General features: G+C 40.9%; 1 protein-coding gene across 4 annotated transcripts in view; it reads right to left on the bottom strand.

The window, feature by feature from the left end:
* Positions 1 to 4,966: 4,966 nt before the first annotated feature.
* Positions 4,967 to 22,267, bottom strand: part of LOC131253559 (uncharacterized) — a 30,840-nt gene continuing 13,539 nt past the window's right edge. For 2 of the 4 annotated variants that reach the window (XM_058254594.1, XM_058254596.1), the window contains 9 exons: positions 21,053 to 21,121; positions 20,880 to 20,976; positions 20,651 to 20,753; positions 18,834 to 19,041; positions 13,211 to 13,324; positions 9,332 to 9,463; positions 8,825 to 8,905; positions 6,107 to 6,223; positions 4,967 to 5,246 (listed from right to left, as the gene is read on the bottom strand). In XM_058254594.1, the coding sequence (XP_058110577.1) occupies positions 5,160 to 5,246; positions 6,107 to 6,223; positions 8,825 to 8,905; positions 9,332 to 9,463; positions 13,211 to 13,324; positions 18,834 to 19,041; positions 20,651 to 20,753; positions 20,880 to 20,976; positions 21,053 to 21,121 (1,008 nt within the window). In that variant the 3' untranslated portion in view covers positions 4,967 to 5,159. Of the gene's footprint in view, positions 5,247 to 6,106; positions 6,232 to 8,824; positions 8,906 to 9,331; positions 9,464 to 13,210; positions 13,325 to 18,833; positions 19,042 to 20,650; positions 20,754 to 20,879; positions 20,977 to 21,052; positions 21,122 to 22,267 lie in introns of all 4 variants that reach the window. The other 2 variants (XR_009175253.1, XM_058254595.1) reach the window with 2 other exon arrangements.

Raw genomic sequence — 22,267 nt, 5'->3', positions numbered from 1 at the left:
AGGATCCAGAATGTGACGCCAGCCGCCAGTGGACCCCACATGCTGAGATAATAGTATATCCTAAAGGAGGTATTAACTCATAATCACGCTTGAACGTTGTTTGTGACCTTTGATTTTTAGAGTTGAATACGAACGGCTGAAAATTTTCTATTCATGATTCTAGATTCATCCAGAGAGAATCACGGCATACGTGTCAAACAGGACCTGTGTTAGAGAGCTGAGATATCAAGTTGTGGTTGTCATGAACACGTCCAGGCCAAAAATCAGGACCGTCAACTTTAATAGGATTTAATATCCTTTTAATGGTGTGTCTTATTAACATTAGCCGTCCATCACAGACTTGATATGTGACACTTGTATCGGTGATCTTGACCATTGATTTTTTATTACCACCAGATGGATGGACTATAAACACGAAATTTGTGGGGCCCCAAAAGTCCACATCATAAGAGTCTTCCAATGAATTTGACTTTTGGGCCATGTTGTCCACTCGGTGACCCACCTGATAAATGGTTCATGATACATCTCTCTCTAGAATGGCAGCGTACTCAATGTCCAGGACGTCTCACACGTATAGACTCGGGCACGTGTAGGACGCTTGTGTGTGCGCGCATCTGCAAATATCATTCCCCTTAGCCAACGGGGGCTAACTTACGCCGTTGACGAAATAAGCAACGATAAGACCCCACATTTGGAAAAGACACAAATCAAAGGATAATATATTCCTCCTGGATTGATGGTGACGTGGAACGCGTGATGACGTACAGTGGGACCCTCAAAAGGGGCCAACCGCTGTGGCTAGTATAGGAGGGTGCGGATTAGGTGAGACCCCCGGTCCACCGAGGTGGGTTGTACCCCTGACTGTGGGCCTGACAATGATGTATGTGCCTTAAATCCACACCGTCCAACCATTTTGAAAGCTAATTTTATGGCGTGGTCCCAAAAATGAAGCTGACTCAAATCTTAGGTCGACCACACCATAGGAAACAGCCGTGATTGAATCTCCACCATTAAAACTTCATGGATTCCATCGAAATGTTTATTTGCCATCCAACCTTTTGATAAGGTCACAAACACCTGGATGAAGAGACAACACAAATATCATCTTGATCCAAAGGTTTTGTGGATCACAAGAAATTTTTAATGATCAATCACCACTGTTTCGTGTACTATGATCCATCTGAGTTTTGGAACTAAATTTTTTTGGATTATATCCTAAAATGAGCTTTCAATAGGGATGGACGGCGTGGATGTGGTCACATACATCACAGTGGGCCCCACTGTCAGGGGTCCACCGATCTCGGTGGATCCGGGAATGCTATTCGCGGCCGGTTGTCTTCACTGGCCCCATCACAACCGTCCAAAAAACAACTTGAAGCGTGTATGGGAGATCCAGACTGTTAATCAGAGGGATCTGATAGTGAAGATCGTCTGGGATAAAAAAAATATAATGGATACGCAATGAGGCAGACCCCACCTACACCAAAATTAGACTGTAGGTTGATGATGAACGGTACGATTTCGATATGTGTGGTATACATGACGGTTGGGGAAAGCTAGTGTTTTAGGCGGGGAAAAGCGGACCACCAGTTGAACATCAAGTGAGCTTGTCTTTCGGCGCGTGCAGATGGCTGCAAATACTGCCGCGAGTTTTATGGTGCGATTGTTGCAACACGTGGTAGAATCCCACATGGAGAGATGTATATCCGCGACGAATAGCTGTTGGATACGTTGGGACTTAGGCTATTGGATCTGACGTTATCTTTTAGATCCAAACCGTTTATCTGACGGGCCTTACCTTGGATTGGTGAATATCAGAAAAATGAATTTTGCAATATGTCCAGATGTATTCTCGGAAGCCCGAGAACCATCCAGAGATTAATACTGGCACGGCACCTTAGTATTTCTGCTCTGAAAGAGTATGACGGTTGATACGCAGGCACTAAGAAAGCGTCAAAGTGGTATAAGATTAACTCAAATTAAACAGTAAACATCATGGGGACCATGTTTAGATGTCCATTAATCAGACGTTAAAATTGTTTAATCAATCTGACTTTGGAATGATGACCGATCAAATAATGATCAACCTACTGAATCGTGGCCCATCAACTCCCAATACCATTGTTTGAAGTCTAAAAGAAATCTAGACAAACAGTACACATCATGAGGACCATGTTTAGATGTCCATTAATCAGACGTTAAAATTGTTTAATCAATCTGACTTTGGAATGATGACCGATCAAATAATGATCAACCTACTGAATCGTGGCCCATCAACTCCCAATACCATTGTTTGAAGTCTAAAAGAAATCTAGACAGTCCAATCCGTTGATCTAGATTGTTCATTAGTTCTAATGCTTATTTCATGGGCTCCCATGAAAGATCATGCCGTTCTAACAAATGTTATCATTTCGATCAATGGCCTTTAAAATGGACGGTCAAGATCAACTGCACAAAAATAGGTCCAATCAACAATTTTATCCATCCGTTTATTAGTGCCCATCGTGGATTGCTTATGATTCTAAAGAATCACTATTGTTTATGCAATCGTAACCGTCCCATCCATGGATTGATAAAAGGATGGATATAGAAAAAAGGCCAAATCAAGGATGGATTGGATCATACGATCCCATGAAATGATTTTTGCAGTGTTCAAATGATGGGACCATCTCAGCAAGTGGGCCCCAGTAGGCAAAACGAAAAAAATTGAACATGTTAAAGTTAGGCCGCATTGTTCGATGATCCAAACCGTTCATCCACTGAACTGTTCATGGTCAATGGTAGATTTGTTAGAGACCACCGTCCCAATGTGAACGCTTGGATGATGACATGATCAACGGCGGCCAAGGAGAAATTAACCACCATCATGAAGATAAAGAAGATAGAAATGGAAGAGTTACCAATTTCTCTTCTTTGAACAGACCGGGCTTCGAGATGCTGTGGCCTGGCCCAGTTGAATTTTGATCAATTTGAAAATTACACAAGAAATGATGATTCTAGATATTGAATTGACCCATTGCAAATGGACAGTTGTAGATAACGATAGATGACAGTTGAGACAAATGGGAGAAATCATTACTACGATTGTACGGTTGACGCAGTACCCTCCACTGCACGGTCACTAGATGAACGGTGCAGCTTTCATCCAGTTCTATGCAGATCCCTCAGTACACATGCAAACATCTGAGATTATCGCAACCATTGATCAAGTGGGCCATCACTTTTATACGCTGGATGCCAAAAGGCAAGGGCACTGGACTGCTGTAGCCATCCATTGGATGCCAATGAAAGGAATGGGTCAGGCAACGGTCCAATTTCAACAAGAAAAAGTCTCCTGACTGGATGATCGGTATATCTGCCAAATCCTCCACTGTTCTCTTGCATGTGAGCCGCTAACAGTATTCCGAATGCATTGTTGCTCATGCTTTCAGTGTTCACGCCCCTCTCATGCATTGTTTTTTTTCCTTCGATGGCTTTTCCTCATCCGGTATGTTTTGAATTTTTGTCCTATCATCCATCCGGACAGTGGCCAACCTGATCAATGGTCCCAATCACCGCACATGTTTGATATGCAGCATTACGAGTAGGGCTCAAAGCCGGGCGGGTTGGGTCTGGTTGGTGCTCAACCCTAGCCCAACCCAAGGTTCCTGTACCTCAACCCTAACCCAACCCAACCCAACCCAACCTCGGGTTGGGAATTCTGAACCCAAGCCCAACCCAAGCGGGCTCGATCGAGTGGATACATGCTAATATGTTCATTATTATATTAGTCTATTATATTTCAATACGCCTTTTTTTGTACAAATGATTTTATTAATTATATATGTATTTATTTATCCTAAAGAATTTCATTTTTTCTAAAACACAAATCATTTTAGGGCTAGAGATTCACTTTTTTTTTAAAACACAAATCATTGTGGAGCTAGAGAAGTTCCACACATTCAAAGTCGTGCTGCATAGCATGCAATCTACAATCTATTTGGAAAAGAGAAATATGATGCATCTTGTTAGCTTTTGAGTCATCGGAAATACTGTGGAACCAATGAGACCCGACGGCATTGGAATTTCCTATGCCTTCAATCCACACTCAATTATAATTTATAAGTAACTTATATATCGATCGAGTTTGTGTTGGGTCGGGCAACCCAAGACCTCAACCCGAGCCCAACCCAAGTTTTATTGGGTTGGTGTTTGTATAGCCCAAGCCCGAGACTGAACCTGATACATCCTACACAAGCCCAACCCAATGTCAGGTCGGTCACAAGTTGAACCTGCCCGACTTTCAGCCCTAATTAGGAGGGGCCATATATAACACCTATGACCCATCTGCAGCATAGCAATCTCTGAGGAAAAAAAAAAGAATAATGAAATAAGAGCCGCATATCCCTAGCATGGGAAGGTGTGCACCGTGCGCTCATTGCAGATCGAGCTACTTCTTAGCTCAATATGCAACCTTTCCACGTGCACTTTTACCTACAGAGCACCATGCCTACCTGGCAAGTGCGTGTGACATTTACCTTGTGCATAAGGTGACCCACACATTGAAGATCACCATGTACTAATATTAGACTAGTCCGCTCATCAGGCAGGCCACACGTGTACACTCAATGTAGATGGCTGGCAACCTTTTAAACCGTAGATTCTTCTCATATAGATGGTGGCCCACCTGATGAATGGGCAAGCCCGATTTTGGAATACAGTCATTTTCACTGTCTTGGCCAGCTTAACTAGTTTAACCACTGCTCAAACACCCCCCACGCTAACCAAGTTGGCACATCTGGGCGAGAAAACCTCCAAAAACTAGTCTAGTTCACCTTGATGTGGTTGCATGCCATCATGAACCCCCACGCAACCCATGCAAAGCAATGGTGCAAGACGGCAATGTAGGTTCTGCCATGAGAATGCAGGTTACTACAACTTGAGCATTTTACTGATAGTTGAGAGAGGCATTCATTTTCATTACAGATGACTGAAACATTTCGGTTTCTTTGATTTCTTTTTTACTTTTTCTTTCCTTTCATTTTCTCGAAGAAGGCGAAATGTAACATATTCCGCCCTTCTTTCATCAAGCTTGTTCATACATTCAGGGTTTTGAGTTGGATTACACAAGAATTACATGAAAGATGCTAATGTTACCTTTTAGATGCTCTTTAAGAAATCTATGATCCAGAAACAGTTTGGAGTTTGGCAAGGTGTGCTCGGCGCCGTCCCAAATGGAATGCTATGACTAGCCACAAGAAGCATACCTGCAATGGATGCAAGAGATGTAATGAGTTTGATTCATTTTAAAAAGTTTAAAAACCACCCCAATAAGCAAATTCCAATTAAAATACGTTTAAGACTTTTTGGATGCTCAATTGAGTTGAATTGTGAGTCTCCAATTTAATAAAGTGCAAATGGCCTGAGGTGGGGCCAGCACCAACTGATTCATATCAAACGAATGAACCCCAAATAATGATTAAAAGATCATTTCACGACCCAACTTGAAAGGAAATTCAATTAGGGAACTGTCGTCAATATGAATTAAAATGGTCTTCTCCTCCATCTTGGTCATACTCTCTTAAGAAAATATGCTTAAAAATCCATACCACTTGTGTAGCTGGGCTATTATGACGGTCCTTGGTCCAAAACATACCCTTTGAGATGGTGGCCCACCAAATAGATGGTCTTGACTTCCAAAGAGCATCCCTACTTAGCTGCTACGATGAAGGATAGGATACTCTTTTCAGTGTCGAGGAAAATAGCTGATTTCATCGACTAGGTGAGTCATGCACCGATTCAAGAAGGGAATTGATTCAGTCCAACTGAGCATCCAAATTCACCTTTACTGATGGGAAATGATCTAGTCCGTGGCGCATACAGCAATTGATTGGTCTAAGCCATCATCATCAATCATCATTTAACCACCATCTTATTGTGACCAGACAATGGGACCCACACCAATAGTTTGATTGTGACCAGACAATCACAATGGGACCCACACCAATAGTTGGATGTGTCTGCTATATTTCTGATCATCCCGAGTTGAATTTTCATTGTTCTAGATGTGCCTCCATGCAGTTTCATCTATCAAAGATTAAACAAAGGTAAAGATAGTTACACATACTGGCAAAGCATACAGAGAGACAACTGATGCTTTCCTATCAAGAGTGCTGAAAAGCAGCTTGTATATTCCAGCTGCTGTTGCATCTCCAAGCCTTTGAACAATGACATCTATGCATACCTGCACCACTATTTCCCTTTGAAACTTGCATTGCTTGGGTAAATGCGGATTGCTATCCAATGTTTGATACTTCAATATTTAAAGGTAAAAGGCATCATGTCATGAAACATCATTAGAAACCTTTCTTCGTTTTTTTTTCTCAGGATTGCATAATTAAAAACAATTTCTATAAAAAGGACAACAAGTGCACTAGGTACCAGCATAAGCTTATGGTACCACCAGGCAGATGTGGAATCCATGTGATGTATTCACACCCTGCAACCCATCTATCAGATGAGTAACCTCAGAAAATCCTTAGGACCCAAAAGTCAGTCTCTTCCAAAACTAAGGTGGGCCAAAGAAAAGGGAATGAGCTGGGAGGGAATACCCACCCTTGAATTTGAATTTAGGCTGGATCCTTCATCGGGACTTGAGGGTATGAATGGACTTGATTATATATACAGAACATGGTGGACCTGCACTATTCAAGGGTGAACATTCCCTCTCAATATGTTCCCCGGGCTGTGGCCATCTGAGTTTTTGGATCGGGTTGATTTTTTGGGCCCTGGGAGTTTTCTGAGGTTACACATCTTATGGATAAGCTAAATTCCATGAAAACATCACTGGGACCCACATCTACTTGGTGCCACTGTAAGCTTATGGTGGTACAGATACTACCAGAGCACGCCCCAAAGAATAAACTTGAGTGTAAAAGAAGCATTTTCAATTTGGTCAGGATTCAAGAATACAAACTCTACACTACAGCCCAGTTCCCAGTTCATTGACTACTCAACAAAGTAGTCGAGTTCAAACGAATGTGTGGGAGACATGAAGGCTACTCATCAGAGGACTCGAATCCTACTCTCACTAGTGTGAATGATGTGTGAGATCCAAGCTGTTCATCAGGTGGGCCTCACAATGGGGTGTCCTAAAAATCAGATGGACTCACCGTGTGTATGCAAGTCTGGTCTGGTCACCATGTGCATCACATGTGTAAGAAAAGAATTGGATGTCAAAAGGAATTGATCAATGGTCCGCACACCATTTACATGGACAGTTAAAAGGTGCTGATCAATAGTCCAATCTTGATCCACCTGATGACCAGGGTGGTCCGACTTTGAGATCACAGCACATACCCAGGGGCCAACCTAATGAAGAACCTGGATCTTTCACACATTCCACACTGGGGATGGTAGGATCTGATACTCTTACTTCCACAAGTAGACTTATAAGCATGGTTTGACATATCATCTGATGCCAGTACGAATCACCCAATACATAACAGTATCGCCAAGGGCGATGCGGGTGTATTCCCCAATACAGGCCTGAACCGGAGCAATGTGGGGCGATATGACCCCGTATCATTGGTGAGTGATACAATATGGGAAAAACGATTTAGAAACCATGCTTATAAGGGCTTCATGTGAACTATGATTTATAGAGTTTGTTTTAGTAGAAATTTCACTCTCGGGAGCAGACTAGTGCTCCCTAGAGTACTCCCTGATGTGGTCCATGTATGAGATCCAAGATGTTCGTCAGGTGTGCCCCACTGTGCTCCGTGGGCAACATGCAAGAAAAATAATGGATGGTTAAAAAGTATCAGTCTATTGACCAACAGTCCTATCTAGCCTAGAGGTTGGGTCCACCTGATGACTGTACTGGCCAGATTTTCAGACCACACAGCACCCGCCTAATAAACATCTTGGATCTCACGTGTGCCACATTGAGGAAAGTAGAATTGGAGACTACTGCAGGTAGCCATAGCAAGGCTTCTTGTAAAAAACTGATTCATAGAAAAAAATTTTAAGTGCATTTTGGAGCACTTACAATTCAGGATTCACTCTGAATAGTAGCTTTAGCAGGGTACATGATTTATAGAGAGAGTGTTTCCTATTCATTACAAATAGGAAACTTTCCTGTTTGGTACCTAACCTGTGTACATGGGGCCCATAATTGGTATCCAAGGCATTGATCCGAGGTCCCCCATCATGGATGAACCATGCCTAAAAATATCTTCATTTGATCAATTCTAACCTCTTCCCATTGTTGCCATGTATCTACACTGTTCAAAAGAAATGCATCAACAGCCCACCGTCATTGGACAAAAGACGAAAGATTTTATGGCCAGGATCTTCCAACTTGGGAGATTTTTAAGGAATGGTCCATCCATGATAGGGGACCTTAGATCAATGGCTTAAACCAATTATGGGCCCCATAATTAGGCACCAAATAGGGAACTTTGCAATGAATAGGAAAATCGACTTCCTGATTTATATATTTCACTTGGGGTTCAAAATTTGTGGAGTCAATCAAGTTTTCCGGGTTAAGAAGAACTCGGTTGCACATTTAAACTGGGTCTTGATTTTTATATTTTTCCATTTTTTTAAGTCTTGATTGAGTTGGTCAGAGAGTTTCTCGTGTACAAGTTTCTGAACATGGGAAGGTTGGCTGAAATGACTTCCTATCTCATATTGTTTTTTTTTTCCCCTTTTTTGTTTTGTTTTTGTTTTTGTTTTTTATTTTTTTATTTTATTTTTTGAAAGATTTTCCTATCTCATATGATCACAACTTGCAAGAATATTGAAGAAAAGAGGATCTCCAGGTTATCGAAGATACACTAACCTTCGCTTTGTACTTCTCATCCTGTGAAACGACAGTGAACAGGAGTTCCCTTCCAGGGCGTGTTACAACATACATCACTACCTGAAAGGGCAATAAAACACGAACTGAGCTCATGCCACTTCAATCTTACACCTGAGTCTTGGTGCTAACTGGTGCATTTGGATGTACTATCAAACTGAACTGCGGCAATTGGGCTCCAAATTGCAATGTTTACAAGTAGAGAACTTGAAAGGACTGCAACTGCTATTTGAGGACTCTTCCTCATTACGAGTACTAGGAAGCATCATGCAATTTGGTCACCTCCGTCATTTAAACTATAACCGTTCGCAATTCAAATCCATTGTGCATCTAACCACAGCCTAGAAAGGGTCATTCAAGACAATTGAGTTCGCGCAGGGAAAAAAAAAATCCAAGTAAAAGAACATTTTGCATGGAATTTCTCTAAACGGTCATTAAACAATGGAAACAACATTTGTGCTGAACTAAACAACATTTTACAGGACACACCTTTCGCAGAGTCTCAGTAACAGCCACCGCAACCCATGTCGGCCATAGAGACAGAGCAACCATATTTGAAAAGGCAGCAAACGGAGCAGAGCAAATAGCTGTAGTCACCCCAGCAACTGTAAGAATACGACCCTGTACAAGGTTGGTTTATTAACTAAACAGTGTTAGCTTTAAACCCAGAAAGAGGATTATCATATTACATAGAAACTGATATCTATACCCTCTCTTTTGGACACATGCCCTTTCTTTTTATTTTTGGATTAGACTACTACACTTTGTACTATTCTGTCTATTCTAACACCCAAAGTTTAATATAAAAAAACAAAAACAAAACAAAAAGCAAAAAAGCTGCATCTATCAAAGCATAGCATCTGGATATCATTTCCCTTTAGGACCTGTCTGACTTAGATGAAATTGAAAACTGGAAATATTATTTCCATGGAAATTAATTTCCAAGATTCCCTATTTTCGAGGAAATCACCCCTTTTTCCTCTTTTAAATTTCCTCCCTAATACCTAAGAAATGCAATTCCTTGTGTTGGAGAAAAATCCATTTGCATTCACACTCTAACAAAGGCATCATTAGTCATCCAAACCACTTGTCGAGCTGCTGTTAGATGATCTTACCTAGGTCATGCCCATTGTTAGTCAATCCCAACCACTTGCATTTCCACGTGGAGCCCATTGCTAGATTATCTTAACCATCTGAAGCCCATCATTTGACTATCCTTACCACTTTGATTCGCATGTGGGGCCACCATCAGATGATCCAACCACAAAAGGCTCATCATTAGTCGAACTAGCCACGTGTATTTCCATGTGGAGCCCATGGGTGGTAAATCCTAACCATGCTATTTCTATGAGGTGACCATCGTCCTAACCATGCGCATTTCTATGCGGTGCCCATTGTTAGTCAATCCTAACAATGCATTTCTACATAGGCAATCCTAACGACTTGCAATTCCATATGGGGCCCCATCATTAGATTATCTTAACTGCAGGCCCATTGCTAGTCGATCCTACCAATGTGCATTTCTACATGAAGCCCATCATTAGATAATCTTAACAATGTGAGGCCTATGGTTAGTTGATCCTAACCAAGTTAACGCGTGTGCAATGACAAGCAACCAAAAAGAAAAATAAGACCCATTTCCTTGTGAAATTATGTGAGAAAACAAACTATGGATGTCATGTTTCATTTCCACCAATTTTCCTGGAAATATTAATTCCAAAGAAATTAATTATCCTCTTTTCGATTTCTATGAATCTAAACAGGCCCTAGAGACTATTTGCACAGTTGTACAACTGGTTCGACTGCTTATTTAACATCCAACCAACAGATTATCTTCATCTGGCCATCTGTGTAAGACATCCAATCTGTCCCAAAAGTTGGCCCCACCATGAGAACCATCTTGTGCAAAAATCAGCCAGATCCACCCCTCAAGTGGGCCAGAGCTATAGTTTTTTATTATATCAGCAGTGATCCATTGTTTTCTATGGTGTGGCACATCATGATGTGTGCCCAGTGCAAAAATCAGGCCAATCCAAGCATCAGGTGTACAACACCACAGGCAACAATGTACAACTGCAAAAAAGCCTCCATGTAGTGTGGCCTACTTGTTGTGTATGGAATCAAACTCCCCCGAAAGGAGAGACCCCGGATGATAATGGGACCAAGCAAAAATCAGACCAGTCAAATCATCTGGGGGCCCAATACTTGAGTTTGGAAGTTTTTGTGGGTTTTTCATAATTTTCCATGATGTGGCCCCCCTAATGGATGAATTGGCCTGATTTTTGGTGCCTCTAACCATCATGCTGGGATGCGCCTGTCAGAAGGGTGGATAATTTGCCTTATGGTGGTAGGTAATACTCATCTAAGCATTAAACATGTCAGATAAAAATTGAATGAACTGAGAGGAAATGAAATGGTGTAGATTCCTTTCACCAAATTAAACTCAAAACCACATTTAAATTCACCTCTTATGCAGGAGGTCCCACATGTACCAACAAGGGCATGGACTATGAGAAGGCACAAGGATCAAATAAGCAGAAACATAAGGTGCCACATTTCGTTTAGTTTCTCTAATGAGGAAATTGAAGATTGCAATGAAATAAAATATTTATTTCATCTGCTATATTTTAGATAACCCATTAATTTCTTTCTAATATAACTATTTTAATACTGTGGATATTCAACTATGTAAAAACTTTGTATTTCAGCTTAGGCATACAGGAATTACACGCATCTTAAACAGGTGGGATAGGAAAAAGTTCTATGGCATTAACAATATTGAGAAATGCTCCAATGCTCCTAGTTGCATCGCAGCATCGGTTCACTTGGACAGTCCAGTCGATCGATCTGTACTGTCCATTAAGTTCGGAACACATTTCATAGGTTATAATACAAAAATTGTGCTGATATGATGATCCAATCCATCTTTGATTTGGCCTTATTTTCTACAGCCATCCATTTGGAAACCATGGATTGGATGGTTACAGTTGCCTAACAAAAGTGATTCTTTAGAATCATAAGCAATCAATGATGGACCCTAACAACTTGGTGGATCAAATGGTTGATTGGACCTATTTTTGTAAATGATCTTAACCATCCATATTAAAGATCATCGATCAAAAAGTTTGTCCTTGTCAAATTGGTGTGTTGTTTGTATGGTAGTCCGTAAATTGCATCAAACCTGATGAACAGTCAAGATCGATGGGCTGGACAGTCTAAGTGTCCCAATGAAACTACGAGCACTATAACTAATAGTGCTCTGAGAGCCCTGGAGTATCTCTCAACAGTATTTTTACAGGTATTCGAAGTGATAGAAATTCTCATGGCGAAGCTTGAAAACTTTGCTGGGATGTATGAGAGGTATAAGCTTTAGTGGCATAGTAATTGGAAAAAAAAAAAAAAAAGAGTTAGCAGGTTACTGGCACTGCATTTCACCACTGTAAGGATGATAATATTCCTTATATAAGAACAGAGCTGCTTATAGTATAGATTTATCATAGTAATCTTGGTGAAGTATCCTAAAATGGTCGGGATCATTTATTGAGAGACTTTCTTATGCAGACTCAAATTTTGATGCATTATGCCACTAAAATGCTCATGTTAACTGTAAGTTGAAGAGATACGAGAGCACTAAATTTCAGAGCATATAGATCAGGATGTTTCTGAACCTTACAAGTTTCAGTTGGATGTGAATAGAGAAGTCATCATTTGATCTAGTAACTGATACAGGGAAAGGAACTACAACCGAACATGATAGGTGGATGCACTATAGATTGAGGGTTGGGGTTTATCCACGCCATTCATCAGGTGGGCCCAACCATGTGGATGACTTGGCCCAAAAGCAGGCTGGTTAACTTATCGTGTAGGTCACATGATTATGTTGAAGGTGGACCATTGGAAATTTGTTGAACCATCAATTGTTTTTCAACATGTGTTCCCCACCTGACGAGTTAATTGGGTTGATTTTCAGGCCAGATCATCTACATGTTGGGCCAACCAGATGGACAAAGATGTTGTATGCCACACATATACGTGACACAATAGAGGTGCATGTGAGCTTAGATAGCTCAAACATTCTCTAAAACAGAGTTGTATTCTTTTCTTTTCTTTTCTTTTTCGAATAACTAAAACCAAATAGTAAAGATTTCCCCAGAGTTTTTCACAGATCACTGGAAGCAAAACCTAAGAGAACCTAAAAGGACTAACGAATTGGTCATCTTTCGGAAAAAGGACAATTTTTCCGACAGTAAGAGTGGGCCAAGCATTCTGTGGAAACTAATTGTACAAGAGCAATAGAAGAAGATGTATTGTTTCATATGTAAAATCGCAAAAGCGCTTCTGGAAAAAGACTGAAGATACACTACATACCGTTAAAGTAAGCTGTCCGGCGAGGATAAAAATAGCAATGAAGCTATTGATCTGTGCAAACAATCTTCTTCTATCAATGGGGCTTGCAACAGTCATGGCAATCACAGTCACTTTCTGCAGTTGTAGACACAATCAGAAACGTGGCAAAAAAAAAGGAAGAAAATGCACTAGATGAATAAGGTTTTTGTTTCTTTCCATCTACTCTGTCTCATTAAGGAGCTTAACGTCTACTGGAGTGTGAAGATTCACAGCTGCAGCCGCGTGTAAAGTCACTCTTTGCCCATGCTCATGGCTTCCACCATGTGGTATTTCCACCAAGAGAAGGTGTTCACCATGGCTTTCAAAACCAAGCATAACAACATTCACATGAGCATTGCGACTTATAACACATAGTAGAAGCCAGGGGTTCCTAACAGAAGCTGCAAATGGGTGATCACCTGAAAGAACAAAACCAGCAAATGGGTGATCACCTGGCTAGTTCGTAAGGAGGTCGGAGCTTCCACCACGTGGCAGAAATTGCAGGCCTTCGCCATATAGATGAGCATTTTTGGTCCTGTGCAAACAGGGGATTCCTCGACTTGCACAAGGTTGCCATTGTTGCAACATTGAACATCTATTGGGTCCCACCCTTAAACTGACTATAAAACATGTCTGAAGGCTGCCAAAGGTGGCGGCACATCACCTAAAATATCAAGTTGACTCTGACTCTGAGCGAGAGGATTTCTCCCTGTGACAAACAACAGACAAGATGGTGTTTATATCAAGGGAAGATCCTCTCCTATCAAGAAGAGATTTCTCCCCATAGCAAACCAAGGACACAATGGTGTCCATGCCAAAGGTAGGGTCCCCATAGATTCTGAACCACAACTGGTTCCCCTCCTCCCATGCAAAAGATTGTCTAGAAGGATTCATCCATCCATAATGAAATTTGGTTACAAAATCAAGAGAGCGAAACCTAAGTTCCAAGGTATAATAATCATAGCAATCATTCTTTTTAAGTAAAATCATAACAATCATAATAATAATAAGCAAATAAACATGTCCATACAGACATCGCAGTTGGCTAAATATTCATTAAGTCCCCTGAGATTAAGGATACATACATAGGATAACAAAATCTGTATAACTTTCCCAACCGATCATAATGATTTTGTCAAACTATTCAAACCACAAAGTAGTTAATATGCAATATGTTCGTATGACTCACTGCAAGTTACATCTTCAGATGACGCTTACAGTGACGAAACCAATTTCACCCAGATCATGGGTAGCTTCGATGCATGGTACTGAAACAGGTAGATGTCACGTGACTACCTCTAAAGCACAGTACACTAGGGGTAGGATCATCTGGGCCATTCCAGTTTATAGACTAAGAATATTCACTGCAGTTCTATACACGAATTGATATTGTAATTTATATATGAAACAATGAATTTTATTATTATAGATCCTGAATGCAGAGTAGTGTACTATATGCATGCAGCGTAAAGATCACTTAGCGAGGTTGGGAGGCCGATACAATACGAACTGCTTACCTATGTCATGTTATGAGATAAAAATTAGGAATCAACTTATGTAATAGAGTCCATCTACTAAGGTATTAAGCAGCAGTGCAACATCAGATCCCAAAGATGGTAAAGTCCTTTCTTTCTTCTAGAGGAAAGTCCATTTCAAAGACTCTATAAAGTTTTATATGAAGCTGAGATTATAGAAAAATCAGAATATAAATCTCTACAGTTCTAGATATAAATGTGCAATACAATTTAATAAATGTGTACGTTAGTATAGGACCATAATTTCGGATCAGTAGAAACAGTGATCTGTGTTGCAAATGACCCATAATTCAGATCACACGAATCTGGAACAGACACCATGGGGTAGCTCGGCATGGTGGTTAGGCAACAAGTTTCAGTATGAGATTCTAAAGAGTAATCAGAGGCTAGAACCTATGAGGTCAGAGCCCATAATATAAAGGAGCATGACAAATGCTATGAAGAACTCTAGATGAATATGGAGATTCCTAGAAGTCCATGCAAGGAACACAGATTAGTAGGCTATAATAATATGGCAAGAAAAGTTATACTCACACTGCATGTTTTCTCATCAATTATATGCCCTCATCTATTTTAAAGGAAAAAGTTCTTCATCAAATTTCAAGTCCCAAGTGTCCTTTATTTTCTCTCCCTCCAAAGATTTTTGGGTGTACATGTTTCGTTCACTGTTTGGGACCTAGGTTTAACAAGTTAGATCCTCGCTCTTTGAAATGTATCTTTCTTGGATATTCCAGGCCTCAGCATGTATACAAGTGTTATTGTCCCTTCCTTAAAAACATTTTGTATGTCCTGATATTAATTTCTTTGAATCAACTCCATTCTCTTTCTCAGCATTAGAAGTCTATGGACATGGATGCATCACCTCAAGTTGTTTTACCCATTCCAGACCTATCACTCTTGATTGACCCATCTACTACTCACGCACTCCTGGTATACACTACAGGGAAGAAGGTGGTGGTGCACCACCTATCCCTTATGTTCTCAACCGTCATCTTCCACATCAACAGATCCATTGCCCCCTCCTATAATGCGGGGGCATTTTCACACCGGGCTAAAGTGGGGTGGCCTGTGGGATGCAGGGGCACACTCGGGGTGGGCGGCCCGCGGAACCCATGGATTTGGGGCCCACGAGGAGGGTTCATCCGAGGACCTAACCCATGGATTTGGGTCCTGGGCTATGAAATAAAGGAATTAATTCGCCATGCTTTATCAATTCAAGCTTTTAGAGCAAGTGGTTAGTTGTACCACATCAAATTGGTATCAAAGCGGGAGGTCTCGTGTTCGAGACTCCTCACCAAGGGTGATTAATGCGGGGGCATTGTCACACCGGATTCGAATAGGGTGGCCTGTGGGATGCAAGGGCACACTCGGGGTGGGCAGCCCGTAGAACCCATAGATTTGGGGCCCATAAGGGGGTGGAACCCATGAATTTGAAGCCCACGAGGAGGGTTCGGCCGAGGACCTAACCCATGGATTTGGGGCCTGGGCTATGAGACAAAGGGATTAATTCGCCGTGCTTTATCAGTTCGAGCTTTTAGAGCAAGTGGTTAGTTGTCTTGCATCATCCTATATCGAATGATCTACCAATTGTTGTATGTAAAGGTACTCGGTCTTGCACTCTTCGTCCTATCTCCAACTATGTGTAACTAGATCATGTATCTCATTCCAACAATTTGTGTGTTCCTTGTAATCTGTGTCTATTCTTCATTCCTTTTAGGAAGCCCTATCTGATAGTGGTTCGAAGAAAGCTATGGATAACGAGATGCAAGCCTTACATTCTAATGGGACATGAGAGTTGACATCATTGCTAGCTGGTAAGCGAGCTGTGGGATGTAAATAGGTTTCACTATAAAGTATCTTCTAGATGGCTTTGTTGACCGGTTAAAGGCCCGTCTTGTCGCCAGAGGATTCACATGGACTTTTGGTGTGGATTATTCTCTCTCTCTCTCTCTCTCTCTCTCTCTCTCTCTCTCTCTCTCTCTCTATATATATATATATATATATATATATATAATCCCTCATGGCAAAAGTAAACTCTGTCCAAGTTATCTTCTCTATTGCTACAAATTTGAACGGGCTTATACATTAGCTAGATATTAAAAATGCATTCTTGAACCTGGATTTGTCTGAAGAGGTGTACATGGAGCAACCTCTTAGGTTGTTGCTCAAGGAGAGTCAGATAAGGTTTGTTTGCTTTAAAAATCCGTTTACGAGTTGTTGTCTCATCAGACATGGTTTGAGAAATTTAGCCAGATGGGGTTAGAGTTTGGAATGGTATGAAGCAAAGCCAATCACTTGGTTTTCATTAAGAAAAGTAGAGGTGCATGTGAGATTGTGTTGGTTGTGTACGCTGACGACATCGTGATTACAGGGAATGATGGCAGTGGCATATTTCGTCTCAAAGCGTATTTCAGGAATCATTTCCAGACCAAGGAATTGGGTGAGCTGCATTATTTTGTAGGTAATGAAGTGGCCAGGTACAAGGCAGGATTTAATCTTTCCCAACAAAAGTACATTACAAAACTTACCATCAAAGACTGGTATGATTGGGGTTGAACCTATTGATACTCATATGGACCCTAACCAGAAGCTGGTTGTGGATCAAGGAGATTTATTTGATGATCCAGGCAAGTATAGTAGGCTTGTTGGCAAGCTTATATATCTCATAATCACCCATCCTAACATAACATTTGTTGCAAGTGTTGTTAGTCAATTCATCCAGGCTCCTAAAACCTCTCATCGAGATGCAGTTACTTGTAATACTAAGGTATTTGAAGGGATCCCCCGGCCGTGGTATAACTAACAAGAGATGTGCATGCTGAAGGATACTCATATGCAAATTGGGCTGGTTCCCCTGATGATAGATGCTTGACTACTGGTTAGCATATATAAGTTGGTGCAAATTAGTGACTTGGAAGAGCAAAAAGCAGAATTGGTAGCAAGATCAATTGCAGAGGTAGAATATAGATTCCTGACACATACAACTTGTGAGCTAATGTGGCTAAAAACATTGCTTCATGATATTGGTTTTCCAATTGAAGGTCCCATTCCCTTACATTGTGATAAACAGGTGGCTTCACGCATTGCTAATAACCCGATCTTCCAGGAGAGGATCAAACACATTGAAGTGGCCTGTCACTTTTTTACTTTTTTTACACACACCACATGGCACTTGAACTCATGACCTCAGTGTTGAAATGCACTCTGTGTCTCTGTCTACCACTAAGCCATGGGTTGGAACCCCTAGTGCCTGTCACTTTATTCATGAGAAGATGTCCCCTAAAGAGAAATCTTGGGCATACATCAAATCTCAGGATCAAGTTGCAGACATTTTTACCAAAGCTCTCAGAAGAAGTCTGTTATCAAGCATTCAACACAGGCTAGCTTGGATGACATCCATGATCCATCTTGAGGGGGAGTGCTATTGATGAGGGGTGTGTCCATACGATTGTATGGCCCACCTAAGTGATCTTAATCAAGGCCATATATAACATATTGTCCAGCTTGTCTTTGGTGTTTTGATCATGTAGCTTCTCCCTTCATGGTATTTGGTAAACCTAAGGTGCAGAAGGCATATTGTAACAGGTTGTTCAAATTCAACCCTTCTCATTCTTCTTTCATTCTCCTCCCTTTTCTCCCTTATTCCTTTTCTTTCACTTTCCTATACCAAACTACAAAAAGAATGCCATTCTAACATGTGCTTCAAATACGAAGTGCCTGTATACACCATACTCATGGCAAACATGTAAGGCAAATAGATTATCAGAACCAATAGATATTGGGTCACCATGTGGATGAGTAACAGGCCCAAAACCATAGTCAGTGACCAACTCTGACATCTGATTATTGTCAGTTTTGCCTGTTAAATATAGGTTATTGCCCCTTTTATGAGTTAACCATCCATTTCAGGCCACCCCTGATTGCCTAGACTTCAGGATATGGACCGCCACATATCGACAATCTCAACCACTGCCACATATCGACAATCTCAACCACTGTACAATATCATCACATTATCAGATCACTTTACATGTAGGAATGCAGGCTGATAAATAAAATGCTTAGCATACCTGAAAGTAAAAGAAGGAAGAGACAACTGCACTCAACCACAGAAATAGAGACACATAAAGCAGGTAAGTTGATGACATTATCAGGCGCAGCCCATCTAACATGATGAAAAGCTGAGGCTCTGTGGGCGTAGATGATTTAGGGGAAGATACTGTGTGAGCGGGTCTTGCTTGTCCATCGGCCTGAGCATGTTCAGCTGGAATAGATTCTCTATGAGAGAAAATAGCCAAAACCAATAAACAAATAAGAACATGTATATTTTCTAAGTACAAACCCACATGGAAAATCCTAATACCAACTAGAAAGTAGAAACTAACAAATAAAATCCACATACTATATAATAAACTGAAGCTTCATGTATCTCCACATTGTTTCTCTATTCACAGATCATGGATAAAATGCTGGAGCAGAATACTGGAAGACTGCATTCGCAATGCTAGTTGCAGAAGCAGGTTAGGAATCTATTGGCCTACTGGTAACAATTTGCAGCCTATTTTTGTATGCATATGCATTTCATGGAGTGAAGACAATCACAGAGCCACCTGTAGACATTAATTTCCTCCAATAGAGAAGCGGACCATTACGTCAAGATTGATTTGCCCTTGCATCATTATCAGACTGAAAGCAGTCACCTACATCATGCCTCATTTTCTCACAGGCTTCTGCCTGTGACCAAACCAGAACTTTTTTTTTTCAAATGACAATGATTATAAACCACCTTCCATAATCCAGCATGCATCTTACATCTTTGTGTTTATCATTGCTATATAAACATTGAGAGACACATCTGAACCTCTATATAAAGGACCATCATGTCTACTCCTTGCGTAACATTGAGAATAAGGACGAATGTATGCTTCTTCCTTGCCTCTATGCTTTCACTCTTTCATCCCACAAATGACCAGATCTTAAGTAATGTGTTCTTCAGTTATTTCATATCACATGTCCTCTTTATCTGAGTGATCGTTTTCTTCTTCATGAATTAATATTCCTTCTACAAGGATTTTTGCTCTATTATGGTAACCTTTTTCTTTTATGAAATGAACTGAAAGTCTATGAGTGTTGTGCTTCTGTTAATCACTTGTAGGAATATCTAACAGTGGAAACACATCAAAACAGCATTAACATCTAAATTTGTCATGCTCATAATGTTAGGCACTGAATCATTCATTGCATCGATGTTCATCCATGATGACTGTTACACACGTAGTGAAGATTTGGAGCGCAGAACCTAATTCTTCAGGCTAACATTGCAGATCTGGGATGGGTGATTTGGATGTTTAACATAAATCAATAATTATCCATTCGAGAGATTAATGTTACCGTTCAAAAGCAACCTACAGCCTTTTGTACAAGTTTGAAGGGTTGAAAGCACAATCTATAGTGCAGTCTTATTTGGGTTTCTGCTTTGTATTAACTCTTTTGAAATACGCAAGTCATACAATGGATTGAATCAGATAGGAGATTAAGTCTTATGACTTTGGCTGCACGCTGACCTTTAGACCGATCTCCATCACAATCGTTCCAACTATGTCCACTTTATATGGAGTCCTCAGTATTTCACCTTTGCTAAAAATGAGTAAGGATCACTTTCTGTCATAACCTTATTGAAACTACTACGTTTAGACATTCTGTGAAGTTTGAAACAGTTAGAAACTAGAAAAGTGGTCCACTTAACCCCATAAAATTGCTCAATTACTAAAGTCCATTTCCTTTCATCAAATACAAAACAGTATTTTCAGTAAGTCACCTTTTTTGTTTATAAAAAATATTTCTAGCTTTTTAACAATTGTAGCAAAGAAATCCAAGGATAACCCACCTGAGGGAAGACAATTCTTCAGACTGATGGCGTGTATCCTGGTTGATTCCTTTTGATGCCTGTGCAGCAAGCTCCATCAAGAAAGCAGCAAAGAGAAGCAAAACTGAAAGAAAACACAGATTAAAAATCAACAACGGCATAGAAGGATGGGTAAAAAGCAGCAGCAGGACTAAAGCATCACAATTCACAAACCACAGCTTCCAGTTAATGAAAAGATGGAAAGCCATACAAGGTCCCAACCAAGCAGTTCCCGCTGCAAACAATGACCCAAAAAGCTGCCCGAGTGTAGCACCAGCACCAACAAAGCCAATCAATCTCGAACCTGACTGAACACAAAAGTCAGTCAAAGATTGCATGAAAGCCACCACTTATCTCCTTAATGCTATCGAGAAGCATACAAACCTCACTGTCCATAATGTCAATTACTCGAGCCCAGGTCGAAGATATAGTAATAAGATTAAGCAGTGCAACCTACAGAACACAAATGGACATTGCATCAGACTATTTTAGTAAAATGATTTCTAGTGACCACTTCATATTAATGAGCTGTGCTATGCCCATGCATGTGGGCATACATGCAAAACAGGCACTTCTGTGGAACATCCTAGCCGTGCATAAGAAATCAGCTCCGTATAGATGACTTAGCCCAAAAATTGGGCTGGTTGCCTGGTTCATTCATCAGGTAGGGCCACACATGCATGAGAAACATGGACAATATACAGGTAATTTCCAATATACACCGGTGGCCAACCTGACAAGTGGACCTTCATTTATCTATTTGTTTATTTTGATGAGTGGACCCTCCTGATATTTGATACATGGTCATCTACAGGGCTCCACCTGATGTAGGGCTGTCAACAGGTGGGTCCCAAACTACCCATACCCAAGATAACTAGGTTGGCGTCTTGCCGGGCTGGGTCCCTTCAGGCCCCACACATGTATGAGAAACATGGACAATTTACAGAAAGTTCGCAATATACACAGGTGGCCAACCTGATGAGTGGAACTTCTTTTATCTATTTATTTATTTTGATGAGTGGACCCTCCTGATATTTGATACATGGTCATCTACATGGTGAGGCTCCACCTAATGTAAGGCTGTCAACAGGTCGGGTTCTATAGTACCCATACCCAAGATAACTGGGTTCACATCTTGCCAGATCCTGATCCCTTCCAGCCCAGGTCTAGTTCTTGAATACCTGGATCCTATCAGGTTCAGCTACCCATCAGGTCTTTGGATCTAGCTTTCGAGTTCGGTCCAGGAAAAATAAGAGCTACATGTTTGGGCCCACCAGATAGATGAATCAGATCTCACACGTGTGTCACTTTGACACGTTTATGGTAAGTAAATGGGCTCTCTTAGATGTGTGTGGCTTAGGAAACCTCATTTCATTGCTGAAATTATTAATATAATAAATATATGATGGTACTGCTAAAAACTATCCCGACCAGACCTGAACCTGACTAGACCTGGTTTTAACTAGGTCCAAAAGGTGAGACCCGAAACCAACCCGAATACTGAATGGGTACAAAAGATGGGACCCGGACCCATTAAAATCAGGCTGGGTCCATCAGTTATACACGGGGCCATACACATTGACAGCCCTAAGCTGATGC

Source organism: Magnolia sinica, chromosome 8 (genome assembly GCF_029962835.1).
Source record: "Magnolia sinica isolate HGM2019 chromosome 8, MsV1, whole genome shotgun sequence".
Taxonomy (NCBI): domain Eukaryota; kingdom Viridiplantae; phylum Streptophyta; class Magnoliopsida; order Magnoliales; family Magnoliaceae; genus Magnolia; species Magnolia sinica.
Note: the sequence above shows the minus strand (reverse complement) of the source record. Positions and strands in the feature narration are given on the sequence as shown.